Below are 26321 nucleotides of genomic sequence, written 5' to 3'. Positions count from 1 at the left end.
TATGGGAAAGGAAATAGTTAATCAAGTCCAGGAAGCACAGAGAGTCCCATACAGGATAAATTCAAGGAGAAATATGCCAAGACACATATTAATCAAACTGTAAAAGTTAAATACAAAGAAAACATATTAAAAGCAGCAAGGGAAAAACACCAAATAACACACAAGGGAATCCCCATAAGGTTAACAGCTGATCTTTCAGCAGAAACTCTGCAAGCCAGAAGGGAGTGGCAGGATATATTTAAGTGATGAAGGAGAAAAACCTGCAACCAAGATTACTCTACCCAGCAAGGATCTCACTCAGATTTGATGGAGAAATTAAAACCTTTACAGACAAACAAAAGCTGAGAGAGTTCAGCACCACCAAACTAGCTTTACAACAAATGCTCAAGGAACTTCTCTAGGCAAGAAACACAAGAGAAGGAAAAGACCTACTATAACGAACCCAAAGCAATTAAGAAAATGGGAATAGGAACATACATATCGATAATTACCTTAAATGTAAATGGACTAAAGGCTCCCACCAAAAGACACAGATTGGCTGAATAGATACAAAAACAAGACCCATATATATGCTGTCTACAGGAGACCCACTTCAGACCTAGAGACACATACAGACTGAAAGTAAGGGGATGGAAAAACATATTCCATGCAAATGAAAACCAAAAGAAAGCTGGAGTAGCAATTCTCATATCAGACAAAATAGACTTTAAAATAAAGATTATCAGAAGAGACAAAGAAGGACACTACATAATGATCAAGGGATCGATCCAAGAATATATAACAATTGTAAATATTTATGCACCCAACATAGGAGCACCTCAATACATAAGGCAAATACTAACAGCCATAAAAGGGGAAATTGACAGTAACACATTCATAGTAGGGGACTTTAACACCCCACTTTCACCAATGGACAGATCATCCAAAATGAAAATAAATAAGGAAACACAAGCTTTAAATGATACATTAAACAAGATGGACTTAATTGATATTTATAGGACATTCCATCCAAAAACAACAGAATACACACTTTTCTCAAGTGCTCATGGAACATTCTCCAGGATAGATCATATCTTGGGTCACAAATCAAGCCTTGGTAAATTTAAGAAAATTGAAATTGTATCAAGTATCTTTTCCGACCACAACTCTATGAGACTAGATATCAATTACAGGAAAAGATCTGTAAAAAAATACAAACACATGGAGGCTAAACAATACACTACTTAATAATGAAGTGATCACTGAAGAAATTAAAGAGGAAATCAAAAAATACCTAGAAACAAATGACAATGGAGACACGATGACCCAAAACCTATGGGATGCAGCAAAAGCAGTTCTAAGAGGGAAGTTTATAGCAATACAATCCTACCTTAAGAAACAGGAAACATCTCGAATAAACAACCTAACCTTGCACCTAAAGCAATTAGAGAAAGAAGAACAAAAAAACCCCAAAATTAGCAGAAGGAAAGAAATCATAAAAATCAGATCAGAAATAAATGAAAAAGAAATGAAGGAAACAATAGCAAAGATCAATAAAACTAAAAGCTGGTTCCTTGAGAAGGTAAACAAAATTGATAAACCATTAGCCAGACTCATGAAGAAAAAAAGGGAGAAGACTGAAATCAATAGAATTAGAAATGAAAAAGGAGAAGTAACAACGGACACTGCAGAAATACAAAAGATCATGAGAGATTACTACAAGCAACTCTATGCCAATAAAATGGACAACCTGGAAGAAACGGACAAATTCTTAGGAATGCACAACCTGCCAAGACTGAATCAGGAAGAAACAGAAAATATGAACAGACCAATCACAAGCACTGAAATTGAAACTGTGATTAAAAATCTTCCAACAAACAAAAGTCCAGGACCAGATGGCTTCACAGGCGAATTCTATCAAACATTTAGAGAAGAGCTAACACCTATCCTTCTCAAACTCTTCCAAAATATAGCAGAGGGAGGAACACTCCCAAACTCATTCTATGAGGCCACCATCACCTTGATACCAAAACCAGACAAGGATGTCACAAAGAAAGAAAACTACAGACCAATATCACTGATGAACATAGATGCAAAAATCCTCAACAAAATACTAGCAAACAGAATCCAACAGCACATTAAAAGAATCATACACCATGATCAAGTGGGGTTTATTCCAGGAATGCAAGGATTCTTCAATATACGCAAATCAATCAACGTGATACACCATATTAACAAATTGAAGGAGAAAAACCACATGATCATCTCAACAGATGCAGAGAAAGCTTTTGACAAAATTCAACACCCATTTATGATAAAAACCCTGCAGAAAGTAGGCACAGAGGGAACCTTCCTCAACATAATAAAGGCCATATATGACAAACCCACAGCCAACATCTCCTCAATGGTGAAAAACTGAAAGCATTTTCACTAAGATCAGGAACAAGACAAGGTTGCCCACTCTCACCACTCTTATTCAACATAGTTTTGGAAGTTTTAGCCACAGCAATCAGAGAAGAAAAGGAAATAAAAGGAATCCAAATCGGAAAAGAAGAAGTAAAGCTGTCACTCTTTGCAGATGACATGATACTATACATAGAGAATCCTAAAGATGCTACCAGAAAACTACTAGAGCTAATCAATGAATTTCGTGAAGTAGCAGGATACAAAATTAATGCACAAAAATCTCTGGCATTCCTATACACTAAGGATGAAAAATCTGAAAGTGAAATCAAGAAAACACTCCCATTTACCACTGCAACAAAAAGAATAAAATATGTAGGAATAAACCTACCTAAGGAGACAAAAGACCTGTATGCAGAAAATTATAAGACACTGATGAAAGAAATTAAAGATGATACAAACAGATGGACAGATATACCATGTTCTTGGATTGGAAGAATCAACATTGTGAAAATGACTATACTACCCAAAGCAATGTACACATTCAATGCAATCCCTATCAAACTACCACTGGCATTTTTCACAGAAGTAGAACAAAAACTTTCACAATTTGTATGGAAACACAAAAGACCCCGAATAGCCAAAGCAATCTTGAGAACAAAAAACGGAGCTGGAAAAATCAGGCTCCCTGACTTCAGACTACACTACAAAGCTACAGTAATCAAGACAGTATGGGACTGGCACAAAAACAAAAAGATAGATCAATGGAACAGGATAGAAAGCCCAGAGATAAACCCACGCACATATGGTCACCTTATCTTTGATCAAGGAGGCAGGAATATACAGTGGAGAAAGGACAGCCTCTTCAATAAGTGGTGCTGGGAAAACTGGACAGGTACATGTAAAAGAATGAAATTAGAACACTCCCTAACACCATACACAAAAATAAGCTCAAAATGGATTAAAGACCTACATGTAAGGCCAGAAACTATCAAACCCTTAGAGGAAAACATAGGCAGAACAGTGTATGACATAAATCACAGCAAGATCCTTTTTGACCCACCTCCTAGAGAAATGGAAATAAAACCAAAAATAAACAAATGGGACCTAATGAAACTTCAAAGCTTTTGCACAGCAAAGGAAACCATAAACAAGACCAAAAGACAGCCCTCAGAATGGGAGAAAATATTTGCAAATGAAGCAACTGACAAAGGATTAATCTCCAAAATTTATAAGCAGCTCATGCAGCTCAATAACAAAAAAACAAACAACCCAATCCAAAAATGGGCAGAAGAGCTAAATAGACATTTCTCCAAAGAAGATATACAGACTGCCAACAAACACATGAAAGAATGCTCAACATCATTAATCATTAGAGAGATGCAAATCAAAACTACAATGAGATATCATCTCACACCAGTCAGAATGGCCATCATCAAAAAATCTAGAAACAATAAATGCTGGAGAGGGTGTGGAGAAAAGGGAACCCTCTTGCACTGCTGGTGGGAATGTGAATTGGTACAGCCACTATGGAGAACAGTATGGAGGTTCCTTAAAAAACTACAAATCGAACTACCATATGACCCAGCAATCCCAATCCTGGGCATATACTCTGATAAAACCATAATTCCGAAAGAGTCATGTACCAAAATGTTCATTGCAGCTCTATTTACAATAGCCCGGAGATGGAAACAACCTAAGTGTCCATCATCGGATGAATGGATAAAGAAGTTGTGGCACATATATACAATGGAATATTACTCAGCCATAAAAAGAAATGAAATTGAGCTATTTGTAATGAGGTGGATAGACCTAGAGTCTGTCATACAGAGTGAAGTAAGTCAGAAAGAGAAATACTGTTTGCTAACACATATATATGGAATTTAAGAAACTAAAAAAGGCATGAAGATCCTAGGGGTAAGACAGGAATAAAGACACAGACCTACTAGAGAATGGACTTGAGGATATGGGGAGGGGAAGGGTAAGCTGTGACAAAGCGCGAGAGAGGCATGGACATATATACACTACGAAACGTAGGTAGATAGCTAGTGGGAAGCAGCCGCATAGCACAGGGAGATCAGCTCGGTGCTTTGTGATCGCCTGGAGGGGTGGGATAGGGAGGGTGCGAGGGAGGGAGACGCAAGAGGGAAGAGATATGGGAACATATGTATATGTATAACTGATTCACTTTGTTAAAAAAAAATACACAACAAAAAATATATATTATATTATATTAGTATAGAAAATATGGTCACCTTTTGTTCTAGGATCATATTCTTCTCTTGCTCTACGTTGAGAACCATTCTCTTTGTATATTCTAGTTGTTTCTCTAGAAGGGTACAGTGAGACTGGGCTGAGCTTAACTGCATACTTATATCTATGAAAAAGAAAAAGTAATAATGAGTCAGTTAGTTATCACATAGATCAGAGAGTTATAACAAGAAATGTATTCTATGAATTCAATCAACAGCTAAAAGTTCAAGAGTTCTTTAGTTCAAAATATTGACTCTCCCAAAGTTATGAACATACATTTTGTGTGTATCTCATTAATTATATATAACCAATTTAACGTTGTCTCCTCATAAACACCCAGAGGGCATACTTCTGAAAAGGAAGGATGTCAGCGACCTGTGGGATAACAAAAAACCTGGCTCTTCCTGGGAAACAACACCATCTGGAAAATAGAGGACCTAAAGTCTCTTTCCTAACAATACATTTCTTCTCTTTCAGGAAACTCAGGTATATGCATTCTACCATTCCCATTTTCCTCTGTTCTCGACTACTAACTGCACAGTTAATTCTATTTATAATAAGCAACCTCGTTCTAATTCTTTAATTCATTACTTTCCTCAGCTCTTTCTTCTACTTTTGTCCAATTACCTTGGGATTTTTTTTTTCCTCCCCATTTCTTCATTCTATTTATAAGCTGAAACACAAATTTGAACCTTGTTTATGAGGGTGATGTAGTGTTACAAGGAAAAAAAAGCCATAATTTTTAAGTGAAATTATATAAAGAACTTATGTTCTAAATCTCTAAAACAGATGTCCAGAAGTCCTTTTCATAATTTCCACAGAAGCCTCCACCTACCTGTCCATTTCTTCCAATTAATCTTTTAAGTTAAATATAATTTTTTAAGTTAATTTTTATTGTTTTATGTTGTTTAATTACTAGTATTGCTTTATATTTTCTAATTTAAAAAAAAACTAGTGAAAATATGAAGTATTCCAATTATATTATGGGCTAATAACATATTGCATTTTGTTGGTATTCTGAAAATATTATAATTCTTAAACACAATTTGTCTAATTTTTCTTTTAATCTCAAAAATTTATGAACTGGGATAACAGATATAATAGAGGTAAGTTCAAAATTATATCCATTTAGTGCAAATACCAAAATGTCTGAGAACAAGCCCTCAACGTTGGAATGCATATAAGAACAAAGATATTTGAGTAAATCTTCTTAGACTGGGCTTATTATTTTTAAGTTGTAAACTTTGGTAACCACTTGTTTTTGAGAACTATTGAATGTTCTTACCTTTTTTCTGCTTTATTAGTTCCTCATGTGCCAGATTTCTCTCCTTTGTTTCATCCTCCAAGGCCTTTTTATACTGTGCCGCTTCTCTGGAAAGAATGTTCAGGTTATCTTCAGCTTGTGTTCTCTCTAACTCTAAACGATGAATCTTTTCCTGAAGAGTTTTTAAGGCTAAAATAAGAGCTGTTGAAAAAAAATTTGCCTGATATTTTAAGTGAGAATTTTTGAACACTTAACAATCATAGTAGCATATAAAAGTGAGCAGTATGTTTTTGTTAGTGAACCAAAAAAAATAAGTAATTTATATTCCTCATAAAAAAGAAAAATGACAAAACTTTAAAGAGGGACAAATTCTAACATATCTTACAAAAACAATATATTTATGATTGTATTTAGTACTTTCCTAAATTTGAGGTATGAGAAAGCTAATAATCACTAAATTTAATAAAATAAATATATTCAAATTAAGGCAAAAAGATATATATATATGTATATGTATATATGTGTGTGTGTGTATATATGTATATGGAGAGAGAGAGACAGAGACAGAGACAGAGACAGAGAGACAGAGAGACAGAGAGGGAGAGAAAGGGAGGAAGGTTGGGAGGCATAAGAGTCTGAGCATGGATAAAGAAAATTAAAATACAGTGCCCACTAATTAACAAGGAAACTTAGGTTTAAAGTTAAAAGTTTTTCTCAGTTCTTCATGTATTCAGTTTCAGTCAAACCAGAAACATTTATTGTTTCTTTGTCCAAGATATAATGTTAATAATTAGGACATATGAGATAGAACATAGTTTCCTCCATTAAGAAAAAATTACAACCTAGTGGTTTAACTGATGTCAAGCTTGAAAGATTATAAGTGTTACACATGTACTACTGTGATTTCTTTTCAGCTATATTAATATCTTCATGATTCAGATACGCTCAGAGTTATAAAATTTTCAAATATTGTCTTACATTTTCTTCTCAGTTACAACTTTAAATTATAAAAAACTAGAGATAAATGGAATATAAATAAATGTTATAAGTTAACTTTCAAATAGTTTATATCCAATTAGAAAAATGTCTGCTAGAGATTATTTTTTGATTTGGATTACTATTTCTTCAGTTGCTTTGCTCCACAAAGCCAGTCTATTTAATAACGGCAACCATTATTATAAAAGATTAAAAAACAACGTGACTATCATCATCTTAGAAAGTAATTTGTAATGGTGTAGGTATGCCTGGAGTCATAAATGTTTTCCTAATTCAATTTTAAGATCCTCCTAAGCTTGTATTTTAAAAGTTATAATACTTGTATTTTGTAGTTACTCCAATGTACTGGATTCATGAAGAATTTTCAAGGGTAATTTCAGTTATATGAAATTACTGAATTTAATCCTTGAATAAGACAATTCTACTTAATTTGTTAGTATTCTAATCATCTTGTTTATCAGAAGGAGTCTCCAAATCTGACCTTTTATTCTTCAAAGAGTATTTTCCTATTTTCTAATGACGTTTTAATGATAAGACTGTAATATGTGCCTAGCTGGTTATATTAATTTTCATCTTATAGCTGAAGAAGCCAAAATAAAAAAATGTTAAGTAACTTTAAGTTTATAGAAACTTTAAGAAACAGAGTCAAAATGAGCAGTTTTACTAAGATTAAATACACAATCATCTTATTTTCTATATAAAAATGAAAAGTTTTGTATAACATACTTCGTACCATTCCCCTAATGTTAAATAAGATTTTTTATTAGAATTACCTTGGCTATTTGGACTATGAAGCATTTTAGGAGAGGTAACTTCTAAGTTCACAGAATAGTGAGTCTGAGATGATTCATCACTCTGGGCGATTGATGGAACAAACACTCTTTCTGGAGGTTTAAGATAGCTTCCTACTATACTGTGCATTAATTCAGAATCCATTATCTGTACTTCTGTACTGTGCCAATAAAGGAATGGCACAGTATAGCATCATTCTTTCCTATGTGAATGACAAAAACATTAGACAAAAATTCAGATGAAACTTTAAAATAAATACATAATCATATACTGTGGAATTTTGTCTTTACGAAGTTAATTATCACAAATTCAATTATAATAAATTCAGCAGTAAAAGAAAGAAAAATGACTATTTACTCTATAAACAGTATAGACAATTCTGCCTGACTTTCAATGAGTATATGCTCTGGAGTGAGCGTTACATGCGTGGTGTGAATTTGCTGGTTTTTCAGTTGATCACAAGTTCATCATCTGAGCACCCCTCTAAAGGAGTTTGACTCTAGGGTTCAGAGAGAAAAGTATATATTCTAAAAGACAACACAGCTTTGAAACACAAGCCACCCACATAACATGATTCTCTAAGACGCTAATGTACTGGCCTCGTAAGGGATTTTCAAGGGTAATTTTGGATATATCAATTTCTGAGTCTAACCCTTGAATAAGACACAACTCCACTTAATGCACTAGCATTCTAATCATGTAGTTTAGAAGGGTTCCAAATCTGAAAATCTAAAATAGCTTTACCTTGTCATTCTGGGCTTTTTTTGTATGTTTGTTGGAGAGCCCTTTTAACCATCTTAGCAGATAATTTTTAAATGTTCCCAAATCATTTTATTTTCCTTTCTGTAATTTAAATATTTTAGAAATGTATTCTACTTAATAGATTATAGTCAATGTTAAATAAATTAACTCATAACCACACTGAAAGAAACAGAAAATTGTTTATACACAAAACAATTTACCAGCACAATTTTTAGAACGAAAGCTTGCTTTAAAATGTAAATTTAGAATTCCTTTGTAGAATTATAATTAGCCTACTTTAATTTTTGAGAACTGTAAAATTTCAGTGATTTCACTACCTTCCCAATTCACAGGGCAAAGGAAGATACTTCCATGACTGTATTTCCTGGGATGGCAGGGAACATAACTTCACTCAATAGGATTTTCTACTCTAGCCACTGTCATGATGTGTTGTCTTCCAGGACATTCTCATCAGTCTAAATTAGAGGTTATAGAGCCTAGGAAGCTTTGCTAGAATACTTGATGCTCTTTGATCTTAGGAGGCGATCATTTTTGCTTTTGTTATTAGCACCAGCTACCATTTACTAACCATGTCTCTGTCCCTCTGGGTTCTTGCTGCTTAGACACTGTCTGCTCCCCATGGGAGACTGCATCTATCTAAGTTGCTGTTCCCTCAAAAAATAAGAGAGCAAATTTAGTTACAGCTGGCTCACAATAAAGTAAAGGCAGGGCCCCAAAGTACAGATGTTCTGAACATGGCTGTACATCTTCAGAGAGAGGTATGTGGTTGAAACTATCCAAAGAACTTTGGAGTTACTCGAGAAATCTGATTCAGTTTTCAGCTCCTGTTGAGTCTCTCCAATAATGAAAAGAATGAAATTTTGCCATTAGTCACTATACACTGAAGTCCTTGGGAGGACTGTCTGCTTCCTCTGTCCCAAATATAGTATTATTTTACAAAGTCAATTCTTGCACCAATTAAAAAAAATTCAAGGGTTTTAGCGTATATGAAATGACTACTCAGAAGATACCAATAAGTTAAAAATTAGACCAAAGTTTATTTAAATTAAATGTGTAAACACATCTGAAAGTTGGCATAAGCAGAGTAATAACCTACTGGTATATGAAGAAAAGAAAGGAAACAGTAAAGAAATGAGAGAAAACAAGCCATGGGGTTCTCACTGTAATAGGGGTTCCAGCTTAACCCTTACAATCTAGCCCTGTATTATAAACAAGTGCTTAAAAACTACTCAAAGCTTATTTACATAAAGAACCGAGGCATCCTAGGAGAAAAACTCTGAAGGAATATGACAGGTGTACAGAAACCCTGATCCAAAATCAAAGCCTTAATTGGTGGAGAAGAGGAGGAGTGATTCTGAGTAGAGTATGGTGGTGGTCATTTTAATTCATCTCTGACCTAGTCCCATCTACTTATACATGGCTGTAGGGAAGAGAGAGGGCTGGAAGTAAAAAGTGAGAAATATTTCACCAAGATCTCTATAAAAGACTGAGGCACTAGCTGCCTTGCTTTGTATAAGATGTTATTCCAATGAAGGGGGAAGTTGCCAGAGGTCACTAACACAGTTTTGGCACTTTAAGAGTTCTGTTGCATTGGTAGTACTGTTCAGCCAGAGAGAGACAGCAAGAGAGTGACAGAGCAGCTGGAAAGGACATATTCATGGCATGTATGAGAGAATTTTCTAGAGGAAGTTTTCTGAAAATACAGAGAGCTGCCTAAGCCCCATCCTCCAAGGAATGTGAATGTTTGGTATGAGGTCTAGCTGTAGGTTATTGAAAAGACCTCAGAAATTCTTGTTGGAGTATTCTGTCCCACAAGTAGGGGCAAAGGGCTGTAAAATGTGGGCCTCGATTGTATCAATAGCCTGGTAAAGCTTAGGAAAACTCAAATTATGCCTGGAACCATTCCTGACAGCTTGTAAACAATCAGGGAAATTATCCATTGCCTCTATGGTGTATAAAATTAAGACACCTTAATTGGCTGCAACTAAGGTGCCACTGCATAAAGAAACTATCCCCTCTAAAGAATGTGCTGGACACAAATACTTAACTGCAAAGCATTTTCACTCGTTCTTGAGGGAAGTAATTGTTCCAAAATGGTCCCTTTAAATAACCAATGTCTATTCCTGCTGGTGGCATCATCTTTGTGTAATCTCATAGGACTATTAGGGAGACAGCATTTAGGAAGCAGTCAGAGATACTACAATGGGTTCTTGAAATGGAGGACTCTCTGTTTCCGTACTGGTAATTCTTTCAAGTTTAGATTTTTTCCTTGGAGAGACTGGAGAAAGATCAACAGCTCTGCTTCTTTTATCTGGTTTTCTTTGTGTATGCATCTAGATTAACTTATCCAAAGAGCAAACACAGTAAAGGCTGGACTAACTTTATTTTATTCTTAATGTATATTACTTTTAAAAGTACTCTTACAATTGAGTAGAATAATTTGAGGTTAAGGAATTTGCCTTACAGATGCTCTAATAGATATTACAACCTATTATTTACAACATATAATAACTAAAGTGTTAAGATAGTGATATAAAAACTGACTGGTCAATAGAAATTAGTAAATCTAAGAACTTCACATAAATACTTCCATAGGATTCAACAAATGATTCATTTGTTGTTCATTCAATGAATGATGTTAGAAAAACTAGGGAAAAAATCCAGTTAAACCTTTCCATAATAGCACACATCAGTAGAGAACTTCAAATAACCTACAGAGTTAAAATTTTTTTTAACTTTAAAAATTATAAAAAAAACAGTGAATAGTTAAAATAATCTTAGAAGGGGGCAAGATATTTTGTGTTTAAAGGCAGGAGGAAAATAAAGGAAAAGATACAAAGACTACATGAAAATTCATTCTACAACATATAGAAATTATGAAAAAATTTGAAAGACAAAAGAAAAGCAGAAGATAATATTTGCAATCACTTATGCAGCATTCTGGCCAGGAATGTGTAACCTGAATCTCAATACATCACAAAGGCCAAAAATGGAAAACATTCTATTTTTTATAAAGGGGGGACTGTTTTCTTAAAAAATGTCAACGTCATAAAAAATGATGACACGTCTAGGTATATATATCCAAAAGAAAATTGAAAGCATGGTTTCAAATAGATATTTGTACACCTATATTCATAATGGCATTATTTACAATAGCCAAAAGGTGGAAACAACCCAAACATCCATCAATGAATGAACAGATAAACAAAATGTATATACATACAATGTAATACTATTTGGCCTTAAAAAGAGAAGGAAATTCTGACACACGCTAAAACATGGATGAACACTGAAGACACTATGCTAAGTGAAATAAACCAGTCACAGAAAGACAAATACTGTATGATTCTACTTATATGAGGTATCTAGAGTCGTCAAACTCATAGAAACAGAAAACAGAATGGTAGCTGAGGGGAGGGGTAAATGGGGAGTTGTAGAATTTCAGTTTCGCCAGATGAAAAAGTTCTGGAGATTGGTTGTACAACGATGTGTGGCAGGGGAGACAAGTTAAAAACAAGATATGATTCAACGGGATAAGTTCCATAACAAAAGCATACACAGGGTGTTATGGGAGCACAGAAGAGGGATTATCTAACTCTGATTGACAGAGAGATAAGTAAAGCCAGAAATAATTTGGAATTATGAACAGTTTTGAAAGAGTAGTTTAGGTAAATATGGGAGAGTGAACATATACACTGACTTTTGCTTCCTCTTCAAAACCCACTAAAATAATATTAAAACTTTTTAAAAAAGATATAAACCTGAAAGGACAAAGAAATCAGAAAAGATGACAACAACATAACTTTGGAAAATGGAAAACAGATGTACAAGTAATAACAGATTTAGCTAATGCAAAAAGGCAGATTCCTAACTCAAGTAATAAAAGTGACTTTTAAGTTTACCCTATAGAACCTCCAAAATGGCTCATGAATTAGCTACACCTCTGTAGTAAATTTGTAAGTTGTTAAGATAGGGCTGAAACCTAGAGAATAGGATGAAAGTTTAATTTAGACGTAAATTATATGCCCAAATCTCCTTTGCTTCTCCATACAACCAAAAGACTGCTTTATCCCCTTGTCTGGGAAGAAGACCAGTAGTTTTTGTTGTTGTTGTTGTTGTTTTAATGAAGAGGGACTTTTAGAGTATCTCTGGATTGGGAGACACTCAGCACAGGTGAGGGTGGGGAACCAGACTGAAAGGAGGAAGATTCAGTACACAGAATACTGGCAGTCTACATATCCAAGTGGAGACGGGAAGATCCTTATCAAGGGAATATGACTAGCCCAAGTTAACAAAGATACCAAAGACAATAAAATGAATGGATTGGATGGATTTGGAATTTCCAATCAGTTTTTTAGTGCTCCACTCTTAAATATAAGTTGTTTAACAAAGGCTTACGACATTGAAGAAAGATGTGAAAGACAGATCAAAACAAGCAAACAATAAAAGGCTTAACAGGAACACAAAATTTGGAAAAACATAATTAAGAGATAGAAGTATAATCATTGAGGGACATGACAGATCCTAGTGAATTTGGCTAGAGCATAGTGAGTAAATGTTGGCAGTAAGAGATGGCTAAAAAGGTATATGAGGGCCAAGCCACAAAGGATTTGGTATATCACACAAGTAGTTCGTATTTTATAGGATCAGGCAATAGGGAGCTAATAAAGGATATAAAGGGGAATAACATGATCAGGTTTGTATTCTGAGAAGTTTATTCAGATGGCCCTGAGGTAGATTGGAGGGAGAAGAAATTACAGGCAGAGAGACAATTTAAGAGGTTACTGAAGTAATTAAGATGAGAAAAAATATAAGGCCTGAACTAAGACTGTAGTAAATGAGATCAACATGAAAGATTCTTAGAAGATACAATCAAAAGGACTTAGGAACCAACTAGATATGTGAAATGGGGGAGAGGAAAGAATCAAAACCACACTCCAAAAGTTCACTTGGGCAAGTAAAGAGATGGTGGTGGCATTAACAGAAATAAGAAATAATATAAAAGGAGATACAAGTCTGATGGAAAACAACGAACTCTGTTTTAGATATAGTTGAACCTGAGGTGCCCACAGACAAAGTCAAAGTAAGAACAACAAGTAATTCTTTAGTATCTACATCTAATATGCTATGCCCTGTAGAAATAAACACACAGGGCATAGCTTCTGCAGTCAAATAGTTTGCAATCTCACTGTTGAAAAAAGACAAACAAGAGACAATGAAAAGGGAGAAAAAAACACAGGGGGTGAGTTAGCTAGCAGTATACCCAATAAAATTGGTTTGCTTATTTCATAATTATTAAAATTTTATTGACCATTCTTCAATCTCATTATCCTAAATGAGTCTGAATAGAAGAAATATGATTACATGAGTAAAATACCTTGTTTTTTAAAGAGTACAAAGCAATCTTTGTACAATCTTTTACAAATATTTTATAAATTATAATACAGCATCTAATTGTTACGTGTACAGTTAATTCTCAATGCTATGCTGTAAGAGCCACCTGATTTCCAGCAAACATATTAATTTGTGGATTTAAGATAACTAGACTTACGAACATTTTATCTAATAATCAGAAAATTAAATTTTTCCTTACTGAACTTGAATATAAATAAGTTTAAAACTTAAAAATGTCTGAGATTATTTAAATGATTAGACTCTCCATCATCTTTACCTGTACTTTATCTTGAATATTCAGTCCAGAGAAAGTGTTCCTGATTCAATATAAAGTGAATAAAGGATATACAATTATATACCTATAGCTCAATTTTTAAAAAGGACAAAGATAAGCATAAAAGACTATATATGTATTAAATAATATTTATTATAATATATTATATACAATAAATAATAATTGTAAATATATTAAATGTTACTAGATGGACAATAGATTTTTTTCTTATTTCTACCTTATACATTCTCTACAATAAATACATATTAGTTTTATAATAAGAAACAAAAACTTACTAAAATAGTTTCCTTTTAATTAGATTTCTACAGAGGTAGAAAATGGTGAAGATGTAGAGTATCAATGGCTTATACTGATATTTGTAGAAGCACTTATATCTTTTCATTTTTAAGGGTCTTATTATGCCTCTTATATCAACATAAACTCAGGGAGGACAATTATGTTTATTTCTTCTGTAAGCTTCTACAATCTAAATTGCTTTGCTCTGCAAAGGGGCATTGTATCCTCAGGGCCTAATCCAAAAAATACTTGTAAAATGAATCCCCTGAAACTAATTTGATATGTCAACAACTTTTCCCTACCTTCTTACACTAATGTTTGTCATAGTTAAACCCAACAACTCCATAAATACTATCCTAAGTTTTAAAAAAATCACATATTATACCTTGGTATATACTTTTGCATACAGTGTATATTGTGTTTCTAACCATTTCTCTTGTAAAAAATTAATAAACAGAAACCTCAATTAAATAGAGAGATCAGAAGGGGGAGCTCTCATGCCCTGCGACATAGCTGAGTCCAGCAGGTAGAAGAAATGCTCTTCTTTCCTGGCAAGGATTCAGCCAATGAAAAGCCATAGACTCTTTGTTTACTATAGCTCTCCCAACTTCCTTTTCCCCTCTATAAAAGAATTCACCTTCCCTTGCCCTGCAGGGATTTGCACAGGGCTCACCACAGTTGCAGACTCCAAATTTTCTGCTGATCCCAAATAAACCCATTTTTGCTGGAGAAATATCTGGCAGTCTGTTTTGGGTCAACACCCTTTAGAATGGTTGATGACAAACTTATTACATGTAGAAAGAATTTAGAAATTGAGTCAACAAATAATGAATTTTAAAGTTAACAATACTCAAATTAGTTGCTACAAATCCTCCTTAGCCTTTACTATTTTTTTTTCTCCCACAGATAGAGCACACACAATAATCAGAATTAATTACGGGAGTACTGATTAGTCAGGCAGCCCAAGGGGCAATGAGCTGTTGGACAATGATAAATAACTAAAGCTTACCTATTTAATTGCCAAAATTTATTTCAACTAGTTTTAAAAGAAATATTTCTAAAATGCTTAACCTACTTTTCTTCATTTTAGATAGAGTATACTCAACACAATTTAACCTTAAGGATATCACAATAGAATTTTAATTATGCACAATGATACTTAGAGAGCCACACTGATATTTGTTGGATTGTTTGCCCTTTCACTGGAAAGTTCCAGACTGTTACAGATTTTGTTTTCTGTCTTTTCACGTCTTGCTATCTCTTCTCTTCCTGCCTGCTTATGAACTGTCTACTTGACTCTAGTAGAATATATCCCTCCCCTTTCTAATTGCTTTCCCAACCTAAAACAAGTAAGAAACAATAAAACAATCACACTTTATTCATTAGCCACTCAAAGACGTAAAACATAGTCCTTGGCAGCCCTTAAAATGTTCATAGCTTAATTATACTAAAAAGGGTGCTATGGGAACCCAGAGGACGGGCATCTAAACAAGTCTGGGGGTTTCAGAGATGGCTTCCTGGAGGAGCTAGTTCTTAAACTGAAAAACAAAGGATGAATGAGTAGGATTTGACAGTCAAAAGAAAGTGAGGGAATGGGTAGAGAAAAAGATCAAGTGTATAAGCAAAAGAAATAGCATGGTAATAATAAAACTAGGGATACCTCACATTTATTGAATGCTTATTATGTGAATTAATTTACTAAAATCCACAGAACAACTCTATAATGCACAATTATTCCAATTTTAAAGATGAGTAAACTGTGGCACAGAAAAACTGTGTTTTGCCCAACACAACTAAAGTGGCAAAGTCAGAACTTGGCTCAAAACCTCACACTTTTGACTCAAGGCAGTTTGGCTCTAAAGCTCACACTTTTAACCACCATGCTATATTGCTAATTTATGCAAAGTTATAAGAGCTAGAGAGGATGTGGTGTTTTGGGCAAGCTACTACAAGAAATGTACAAAGCTGGAAGATTGCAAATGTGCCTGAGTGTTGCAGAAGAGGAGGCAGAAACCAGATCTGATGAGGCTTGTAAGCCAGGCACAGGTGTTTGGCTTTTATCCCGCAGGCAATAAGAGCCACCCAGCAGAGGAGTAGCAGTATCACATTGCCTTTGATAAAGATTTCTGTGAGTTAGAATGGAGAAAAACAAGCAGAGGTTAGAAGTCCAGACAGAAGACTATTCCAGAATGCTATGTGAGGCAATAAAGATCCAAACCAAAGCAACAGAAATGGGGATGAAAAGAAGGGGACAAATTAGAGATAATTAGGATACTGAATTCACAGAATGTATGACTGGGATGAGGAAAATTAATGATAGGGTGAAATTAAATATAGCTCTAGTCAAAGCAGAAAACAGATTTTGAGGGGTGTCGAGGTGATTAAAAAAAGGTTCATTTTAGACATGCTTGACATACTTGTGGGACAATAACAACATAAAAACAGCTACCACTTATATTGAGCTTAGTGCCAGGCACTGTCAAAGAAATTTACATGTATTGATCCACAGAATCGTCTAGGCAACCCTATGAGGTATTTATATTAATTTCATTTTACATGAGGCAACTGAGAAGTTAAGTAACTTTGCCAAAGGTCACAGAGTTATATAAGTGGCTGAGCTGGGACTTGAGCCCATGTACCCCAGATCAGAGTGTATTCTGCCTTTAATAGAGACATGTCAGTTGTATAGATGAGTCTGGCATCCAAGAAGAATGGTTTAGACTAAAGATAAGGATTTGAAAACCATCAGTATATATAGATGGCAGCTGAAGTCATGAATATTCACTTAGATATAGAGTATGCAGTTTTTCTCTAAGTATGGTTCTTCAATCACTTAGGTATGAATACCTTGACGATATTTAATAAAAGTGAAGATTCCTGGGCATCACCCAGGTCCACGGAAACATAATCTCTGAGCATAAGGCACAGAAATATATAATTTTCACTCCCCAATTGATTCTTATGCAAAAAAGTTTGAAGATCACTGATGAGGAATGAGCAAAGAAATGTGTAACAATGACACTGAGTTTATTACAACTGTGCCTACAGTGCGAGTAAACAAGCTCTGAAGAAGTATAGTAGGGCCTAAGCAAGCATCTGATGGATCTTTTATCAAATGTAAGTCACCACCTATTGTAAGATGCACTATTCTTTCACATACCACAAGAAGAGAAATAGGAGACCTCTCATGTAAAGCTGGAACAACAGAAGGGCCACAAATACTGTGTAGAATAAATGGCAACTAAACCCACAAAGCAGAAAGAGACAGCAAGAAAACTTGAATGCCTCTACCTTTCAAGTACTGGGCACCAGGTAGAGGGAATTTTATCCAAAATTCAATTCTTACACAGCTTTACAGTCTGAATTCACACTACCAGTGGGGTAAAAATAAAAAAAACAGAACAAAAAAAATATAAATCTCAAACAGAGAATTTAATTTAAAATGGTCTCAGGTAGTAGTGCAAATGACTGCTAGAGGCAAATGCAAGTCCTTTCTGAAGTAATCTGATTTCAATCCAGGCCAATAATGATTACAAGATGTATCCCTATTTTAGAAGTGTTTTTAAATGTGAAAAAAATGTCTTAGAATCACTAAAATGCAGTAAATGGAATGTATGCCTGCCCAGAAACTTTGGGGTGGAGTGGCTATTTTCTGGCTCTCAAAGGTACTTCATACATAATTTCATATAGGAGTTGATTTGTTTTTAAAAGTAAGAACTACAAAATAAAGACTATTTAAAATTCTAAAAATCCTTTTCCTTCCCATCACATTAAACATTTTTAATTATTCACTCTAAATATAAAAAATCTCATCCATAAAAAAAATATAAATCAAACAAACAAAACAACCAACAAGTGAGATCAGACAAGTTGTACCCCAGAGTGCATGTAAATGCTTCAGTGTTCACTGGGACTTTGAGAACTAGATTGCAAAATTCACAACAGGCCCTGGTAACAGTCCAGACACAACAGGAGGAAGAGCAAACTTTGCTCCTGCCAAAGATGATGATTTACAGTCCCAGTCCAACACTTGGTGTTCTTTCTTTCACTCACAGGCCACAAACATACTATCTTAATATTTTCATTATATCCAGAATACCCTGGCCCTTTCTAAGAAAAATTGATCCCTTCCTAACAATGCCGCCGTGAAAAAAAATTCCTTTAGCACTTTTATAATTTTCCAGTAAAGGAGTGTATTTCTTGTTTAGACATGCACTTTCCATCTTTTCCAAGGGTAGTATAAAACACTGCACAAATTACACACCATAATTGCTCTGGGAACTTAGAAAACTGCAATTTCATTGAATAGCAAGCATATCATCCAAACAGGTGGTTAAAGGACTAAAATGGCTTTAGAGTGAGAGTAAGCACCAATTGATCACTGTGAGGAGTTCCCTAATTCAAATGTGTGACTTACATATAAACTAGTTATACAGCCAAACTGCTGGCTTCTCCCTACTTTTAGTAGATGAAGGTCCTCAAAATCCCTCTCACAGCACAGTCTGTCTAGAGCAATTGATAAAAGAATTCTAATTTGAATCCCACTCTTGCCACTCCCTGCCACAGTACCTCTTTCACTCAGGAAAGCTATTTCCTATCCCAGGAGCAAATGCATACATATATGTATATACATGAGTATAGGGATTTTTCTAAGACTGCAGAAAGTAAAGTTTCTCACATCCCTACCTACAATTTAATATTCACTTTCCCACAGAAACAAGAGAATAATGGTTTTATAGTGCCACTGCTGTTCCAACCATGTTATAAAAATATTGTTTCGGGACTTCCCTGGTGGCACAATGGTTAAGAATCCGCCTGCCAATGCAGGGGACACGGTTTCGATCCCTGGTCCGGGAAAATCCTGCATGCCGCGGAGCAACTAAGCCCGTGCGCCACAACTACTGAAGCCCACGCACTCTAGGGCCCACATGCCGCAATTACTGAGCCCACGTGCTGCAACTACTGAAGCCCGGGCGCCTAGAGCCCGTGCTCCGCAGCAAGAGAAGCCACCGCAATGAGAAGCCCGCGCACCACGACGAAGAGTAGCCCCTGTGTGCAGCAACTAGAGAAAGCCCACATGCAGCAATGAAGACCCAACGCAGCCAAAAAATAAATAAGAATTTTTAAAAAAAGAAAAGTTTTTTTAAAAAATATTGTTTCTACGTGGATCTGTGGAAAATTCACTCTGAATGTCAATGTCAACCTACTTGGTAACTCTTGGGATAAAGTTTGTTAGCACGGTTTATGTACTATGTAATATTTAATGAAACAATTTTTTTTAAGTGGCCCATAATCCAATTATACAGAAACTCCTATTAACATGTTTTTTTAAAAAAGTAGTATACCCAAAGGTAACAAAACTTAAACAGCATAGAGAAGCACAAAATAAAAAGTAATAACTTTTCTACTCCTAGACCGTTGACTCCCAACCACATCTACTGCTTTCCCCTCTCTGAGGGTAACCACCAACAGCAGATTCTTAAGAATAGAAAGAAAGGGCTTCCCTGGTGGCGTAGTGGTTGGGGGTCCGCGTGCCCATGCAGGGGACACGGGCTCGTGCCCCGGTCCGGGAAGATCCCGCGTACCGCTGAGCCTGTGCATGCGGGGCCTGTGCTCCGCGACGGGAGAGACCATGGCAGTGAGAGGCCCGCGTACCGAAAAAAAAAAAAAAAAAGAATAGAAAGAAAAACAATTATTCACATACCTAAGTACTTTTCTTTTGGTGACTTTCCTGTCATATACATCAATCATCAGGAAAGATTTATCAGATTCTAGAAGCTTGGCAATCTCTTCGATTATAGCATTACTGGTTCATTCTTTACCATTGCACCCCTGTTGCTATTGCTACTCTCTTGGATTTAGTGATGATGACTAATTCTTTGCTGAGGCATTTCCCCCTCCATTTTTATGGATCTGAGGACTGAATCTGCATGGTTCTACTAAGGAATATGACGTAATGGAAAGAGCTCTGGATTGAGTTGTAAGACCTGGGTTCTTTCCTGTTTCTGACACTTACATAGCATGTAATCTTAGTTGTTACTTCCTTTCTCTTAGCTTTGGAAAATATAAAGTATTATGTAAATATACAGTGGTAGAAGTAGAAGTGATAAACTCTTTATCATTCTTTTCTCGGAGTTTCAGTTTCCTTATAACTTAGCCTTTATATATATATTAATCTCTGACATAAATTCTTCCCTTCCCTCCCTGTAATAATTCAACTTCCTGTACTTCTGTTTCCCAAATTTTTCTGACATGTCAGGTTTTCATTCCTCCTAATTAGCAATGTAATTCCTCTCTCTCTCTCTCTCTCTCTCCACACACACACACCACATTCTTGACATTAAACTATTTCTGAAGTTCTTACCGCTTTACATTTCTAGAAATTTTACCTTTACAGGGGCTTTTGTTTATATAATGCATTTCCATTCTCCCAGATGAGCAAAGGTACTTGTAACCTGTACTGTTTGATAAGGCAGTATAGCATAGTGGCTAAGAGGTGGGCTCTGCAGCAAGACTCCTTGGGGGTGAATCCTGTGTGATCTAAGGCAAGTTTCTTAAACTTTCCATGGTTTTCCCCTACCTATAAAATGGGAATAATAAGTCTATATACGTATTTCAGAGAATTATATGTGATGAATCAATACAAAGTTCTTAGAATAGAGCTTGACTCATAGTTAGCACTCGGCAAATCTTACTGATATCTAAAAATCTTTATACGTTGAATATCACGTCCAAAATTTTGTTAGTATAATCATTGATGTCCATAATGATACTGAGAAACAACAAAATCCAAAAGTCCCTTTTGAACTATCAAAACCTAAACTATATCCAGTACTGTTCTATGATGCCATACTATGAAGTTTCCAAACTAAATGGTATATAAGATGACTTTTCACAAAGTAGAATGCTCCATTCCCCACAATATTTAACTTACTTATAGTAACTTTACACTGCTGCTGTACAAACCCAATTTTTATACCTAAAGCCTTCTTTACACACAGCCCTCCTCAAGCGACAATATTACGTTGGGGGTTGCCCTAATATATTTGCTTTTTATCTACTCAAGATGATAATTTATTTCTTATCAAGTACTGACCAACATTTCTCTGAATTTTAAAAGTTCACATCCACTCAGATGTCCCAGAGGCACCTCAAACTCATATCTGAAACTTAATATATCATCATTCCCCTAAAAACTCTTTTTCTTCTTAGATTTTTTTTTTTTTTTTTTTGCGGTATACGGGCCTCTCACTGTTGTGGCCTCTCCCGTTGTGGAGCACAGGCTCCAGACGCCCAGGCTCAGCAGCCACGGCGCACGGGCCCAGCCGCTCCACGGCATGTGGGATGTTCCCGGACCGGGGCACGAACCCGTGTCCCCTGCGTCGGCAGGCGGACTCTCAACCACTGCGCCACCAGGGAAGCCCTTCTTCTTAGATTTTTAATCTCACTTAATAGTATCATCCCCCTACTCCTCAACCGTCAAGTCCTGAGGATTTCAACACCTAAAACACTTCTTGAACCACTTATACTGTCTCATCCTTACCACCACTATCTAGGTGCCCTAGCCTAGGCCCTCATCATTTTTTGCCTGGACTACTACCATGGCCTTCTAAAGTGATTTCCCTGACACTGATCGTGTCCCACTAAAACTATACTCTTCTCTGCCTCTAGAGTGATCTACCTAAAATTACAATCCAGCCATGTCACTTCAATGCTTAAAACTCTTCAGTGACTCCTCACTGCCTTCAGGATAAAGATCAAGCATGTTCTCAGGGCCTCGATGACCCGTTCTCTATCAATCTAATTCTTTTCTCCTGCCTGCTTATACTGAGTGAACACATTTCTAGTGTTCATATTGTATTCTCTTCCTACATTATGCTTACCCATTATGCAACACACAGTTTATCAGTTAATCTGTCCATGAAGCTTTCCCTTTGCATACCTATATACTTAATATATTATATTGAAATAATCTGTTCATGTCCTCCCCATTAAACTGAAAGCCTTGAGGACAGGGATCAAGTCTCATTCATCTTTATAACTTTAGCACCTAATTCAATACTTAATAAATGCTTGCTAAACTGAAATGAATTAAAGGCCTAAAAGCCATGCAGAGTTCTAAGATAAATCCTAGTGACAAGTCATCTCAATGTGAAGTAAAAGGACGATGCCTATGCCATTCAGACAAAAGAGGGCTCTAGTCACTAACAGTAGTGCCTGAGTTATTCTTTCAAAAAGCAACACACCTATGTTTGTCTCCTTAGCATCCAGAGCTCCATATTTATAATTCCAATTCTTATTCCTATTAGCAAGCTGCTATATCTTAACCACACCAACTTTTGACATGTATGTCTGAAGTGAACAACTGTTCTAAAGGGCTGCAGTAATGTACTGATGGACAGAGTTGTTGACAGGCTGATCTGTAAAGAGACACCATTAAGCCCTTACTTTTTTTCAAACCGGACTTGCTGGCACAGCTGTTAAGGTCTTAACATGAGAAATAGCATATGTTGTTGAATAGCACAGAGGGAAAAAGGACAAACCAGATTTTCCTGCCTAGCTGAGGCAGAAGCTTAGTTAAGATAATTAAAATACATTTTACTTAAAATGCACCTATGAAAATTTGTATGACCTTCCTCTTATAACTTCCAATTCTTCATTAGTTTCCAATGTTCATCCTTTACTTCTAGCTAGCTGTGCCAAATGCTGAAAGTGTTGAGGGCCTCCCAATGTACCACTAGCAGCCAAACTACAAGAGGCATAGAGAAGACCCTATTATGATGGCTAAACATGAGATATCTTTATTGTTCCTAAGAACTTCTCTTGCATCCAAATAGAGACTACACCTGTGACTGTGTCAGCATAACTCACTTCATTTAAGATTGAGATGGCTTTTCAGTAAAGCTCATGTTAGGAATCTGCATAATTTTCAGTTTTCATCCCACTTCAATTCCAATACTATTTGCTGAGTGCCTAACATGTGCCAGACTTTGTGCTAGACATGGAGGTAGAAAGAGGAAGAGGGCATAGTCTGAGGGGAAATAAATGCAATGCCTAACCAATGTGGGCCTTTGAACTTGCTCTAAACTACTACTAATCTGGTATCCCACAAAAATTGGGGTTGACCCTCCAATGCTGCTTTCATCATGGTAACCAGCCAAGTTTGCCAGTCCAGCTCAGATGAGCCTTAGCTAAGACAGACTCAGCCTCCTTTCGTCCTCAAACTAAAAACTTCCTATTGCCACAAACTACATTCCATTGAAAGGTATACAAGGGTTGTAGCACAGCAAAATCAAAAGGCACGGCCAAAGGCATTTGCACTGATAAGTTCAATCATTAATAATATTATTCTTATGTATATGAATACTGCTAACAACTTCTTATACTTACATTATATATAAATCCATAATATTTTACTGTGCTAGCTGAGAGATTAGGGTGAGAGTATTTGGAAAGAGGTTTGACAAAAAACTGAAAACAATATATATACTGTTTTTTTCCCCGATTACAAAAGTAATACATGGTCATTCTACAAAATCTGGGAACGACAGAAGAAAATAACTATCACTATAAACTCTAGCAATCTAAGATTGTTAAGGTATTATTAATACTTTGGTATCTATTAAGTCAATCTTTTATTATTTTAACCAAAGTTAGGATTGTATCATACAATGTTTATGTAAATTACCTTTCTACTTAACAATATACGATAAACATTTTCTTGTATCATTAAATATTCTTTTAAAGTATAGGGTTCTTTTAGTGGCAGTAGATAAATATTTATGTAAATTACCAATTTTTAAAATTAGGATACAAGTTAAAGTTTTATTAGCATACAACTTAAGTTAAAGACAGTTTTGATGCTTCTGATACATACTGTCAAATTGCCTGGAACAATTTTATTTTTTAACATTTTTTTGGAGTATAATTGCTTTACAATGGTGTGTTAGTTTCTGCTTTATAACAAAGTGAATCAGTTATACATATACATATATCCCCATATCTCCTCCCTCCCACTCTCCCTATCCCACCCTTCTAGCTGGTCACAAAGCACCGAGTTGATCTCCTGGAGCTTTTTTTTTTTTTTTTTTAATGCAGTACACGGGCCTCTTACTGTTGTGGCCTCTCCCGTTGTGGAGCACAGGCTCTGGACATGCAGGCTCTGTGGCCATGGCTCACGGGCCCAGCCGCTCCGCGGCATGTGGGATCTTCCTGGACGGGCAGCACGAACCCGTGTCCCCTGCATTGGCAGGCAGACTCTCAACCACTGCACCACCAGGGAAGCCCTCCTGGAGCTATTTTAAATTAAGACATTACTGGAGCTTTGCTTAGACTGAGACGAAGTCCTAAAGTTCACAATTCTCACCATGTCTTGAGACTATTTCTCCAATCTATAATATTTTTAACTTTTACAAAGCCATCAACTGTCATTAATTTAGCATTAGCTTTAACATATTTGTTAATTATAGCTTGTGTGATTTAATTAAATTGCTTTAAGAAACTTAGTTTTATTTTAGCAAGGTCTGGACACATCTGCCTTCCTCTGTAGTTCCTTAAGAGCAGAGACCATATCTTATTCATTATTCTATTATCCACTGGCCTTATTAAATGATAGTCATTCAATAAGCATTTGTTGCACTTGATTCAATTAATGTAGAAATACATAAAACGAAACACATCTAAGGCTAATAGTTAACAAACATTTATTAGTATATGTAATGCATACATTCTACTTCTCTGAAATCCGGATTCAACTTTAAATTATATTTGGCAACATTTTTTCTTTCATTGTGGTACATAAAGTAATGCTGTGCCTTACAATCTCTGGTATCTTAAATTCAATGAATAAAGTCTTCATAAAACCATACACTGAGAACATTTTTCTCATGCTACTAAGTAAATGCGAAGTGCTGATCATGGATCTCTACAGCTGCACAAAGATGTGAGGGGCTATCCCCTATAGGTGGCTCCTCTGCTCTATTAAATCAGTGTGTTAGGTCTTCGAGGCCAGAACTTCACCTTATTCATCTCTGTATTTCTAACATGTGCTCTCTAGGGGCTCAATAAAGATCAGCTAAATGAATAAAAACATTTGGCTTGGAGGAAGGGAATGATTGGGTGACAGGGGATGAGCCACACTGTAAAGGAAGAAAACAAATTATAAAGATAATGTGACTTAAGAAATAAAAAGAAGGAAATATACTTATTATTCTAAATATTTAAAGATTATAGATCTACAACTCACTATGGTTTATACAATATTTATCAAAATGTGTCCTACAGAATACTAGTTTTATAGGATATTAATTAGAGTTACTCCATAAATTAAACAGATTTCCAGGCAAATAAAATTAAACTAATTTGGGGAAATTAGTAAAACAGCATTAACCAACTTCTTCACCAGCAAATTTTATCAGTATATTTAACATTCTACTATCATTTTGAATTTTTCAAAACAGAGATAGAGCATGTATCTCCCAAACTTATTTGCAACAGAAAACATTTTGGGGGTCCTCCTGAGAAATCAGCATTCCACAGAACAGACTTCAGGTAATGTCTATATACAGAATCTTCAAAGCAGCTCTACACGGAAGACAGTTATCAAAATATCATGAGATAAGTAATTGATAACAAAATAACAACTGGTAACAGAAATAAAGAGAAAATTGTCTAAAGCATCCGTATTGCATACATAGAAATTCATATTTCCAGTGGAGGAGGGTAAAGGAAGAGAAGTAAAGAGACTGTCCTATAAAACAAGGGTTAAAGATTGTAGTATTCATGCATTTAAGTTCACTTGATTTAGTAAATAACTACTCTGGTATATCTGACTAAATGGTACCCCAAAATTGTAGTGTACCTTCAAAAGTACCTGACAGAATCATAATATAACCAAATTATTTGGTA

General features: G+C 35.5%; 1 protein-coding gene across 4 annotated transcripts in view; it reads right to left on the bottom strand.

The window, feature by feature from the left end:
* CEP57L1 (centrosomal protein 57 like 1) overlaps positions 1-26321 on the bottom strand; it is a 61420-nt gene that overhangs the window by 20102 nt on the left and 14997 nt on the right. For 3 of the 4 annotated variants that reach the window (XR_002642011.3, XM_022554001.3, XM_030760295.2), the window contains exons 2-4: positions 7669-7889; positions 5921-6100; positions 4638-4759 (exon numbers count right to left, since the gene is read on the bottom strand). Coding sequence is in view for 3 of the 4 variants with exons in the window: in XM_022554001.3 (XP_022409709.2) it covers positions 4638-4759; positions 5921-6100; positions 7669-7831 (465 nt within the window). In the remaining variant the exon portion in view is untranslated. Of the gene's footprint in view, positions 1-4637; positions 4760-5920; positions 6101-7668; positions 7890-26321 lie in introns of those variants that run through there. The other variant, XM_022554045.2, reaches the window with a different exon arrangement.

Source organism: Delphinapterus leucas, chromosome 12 (assembly GCF_059928025.1).
Source record: "Delphinapterus leucas isolate spDelLeu-1000000601 "Yukka" chromosome 12, BTC_Dleu_Yukka2, whole genome shotgun sequence".
NCBI classification, from domain to species: Eukaryota; Metazoa; Chordata; class Mammalia; order Artiodactyla; family Monodontidae; genus Delphinapterus; species Delphinapterus leucas.
This window is presented reverse-complemented; position numbering and strand designations above follow the sequence as displayed.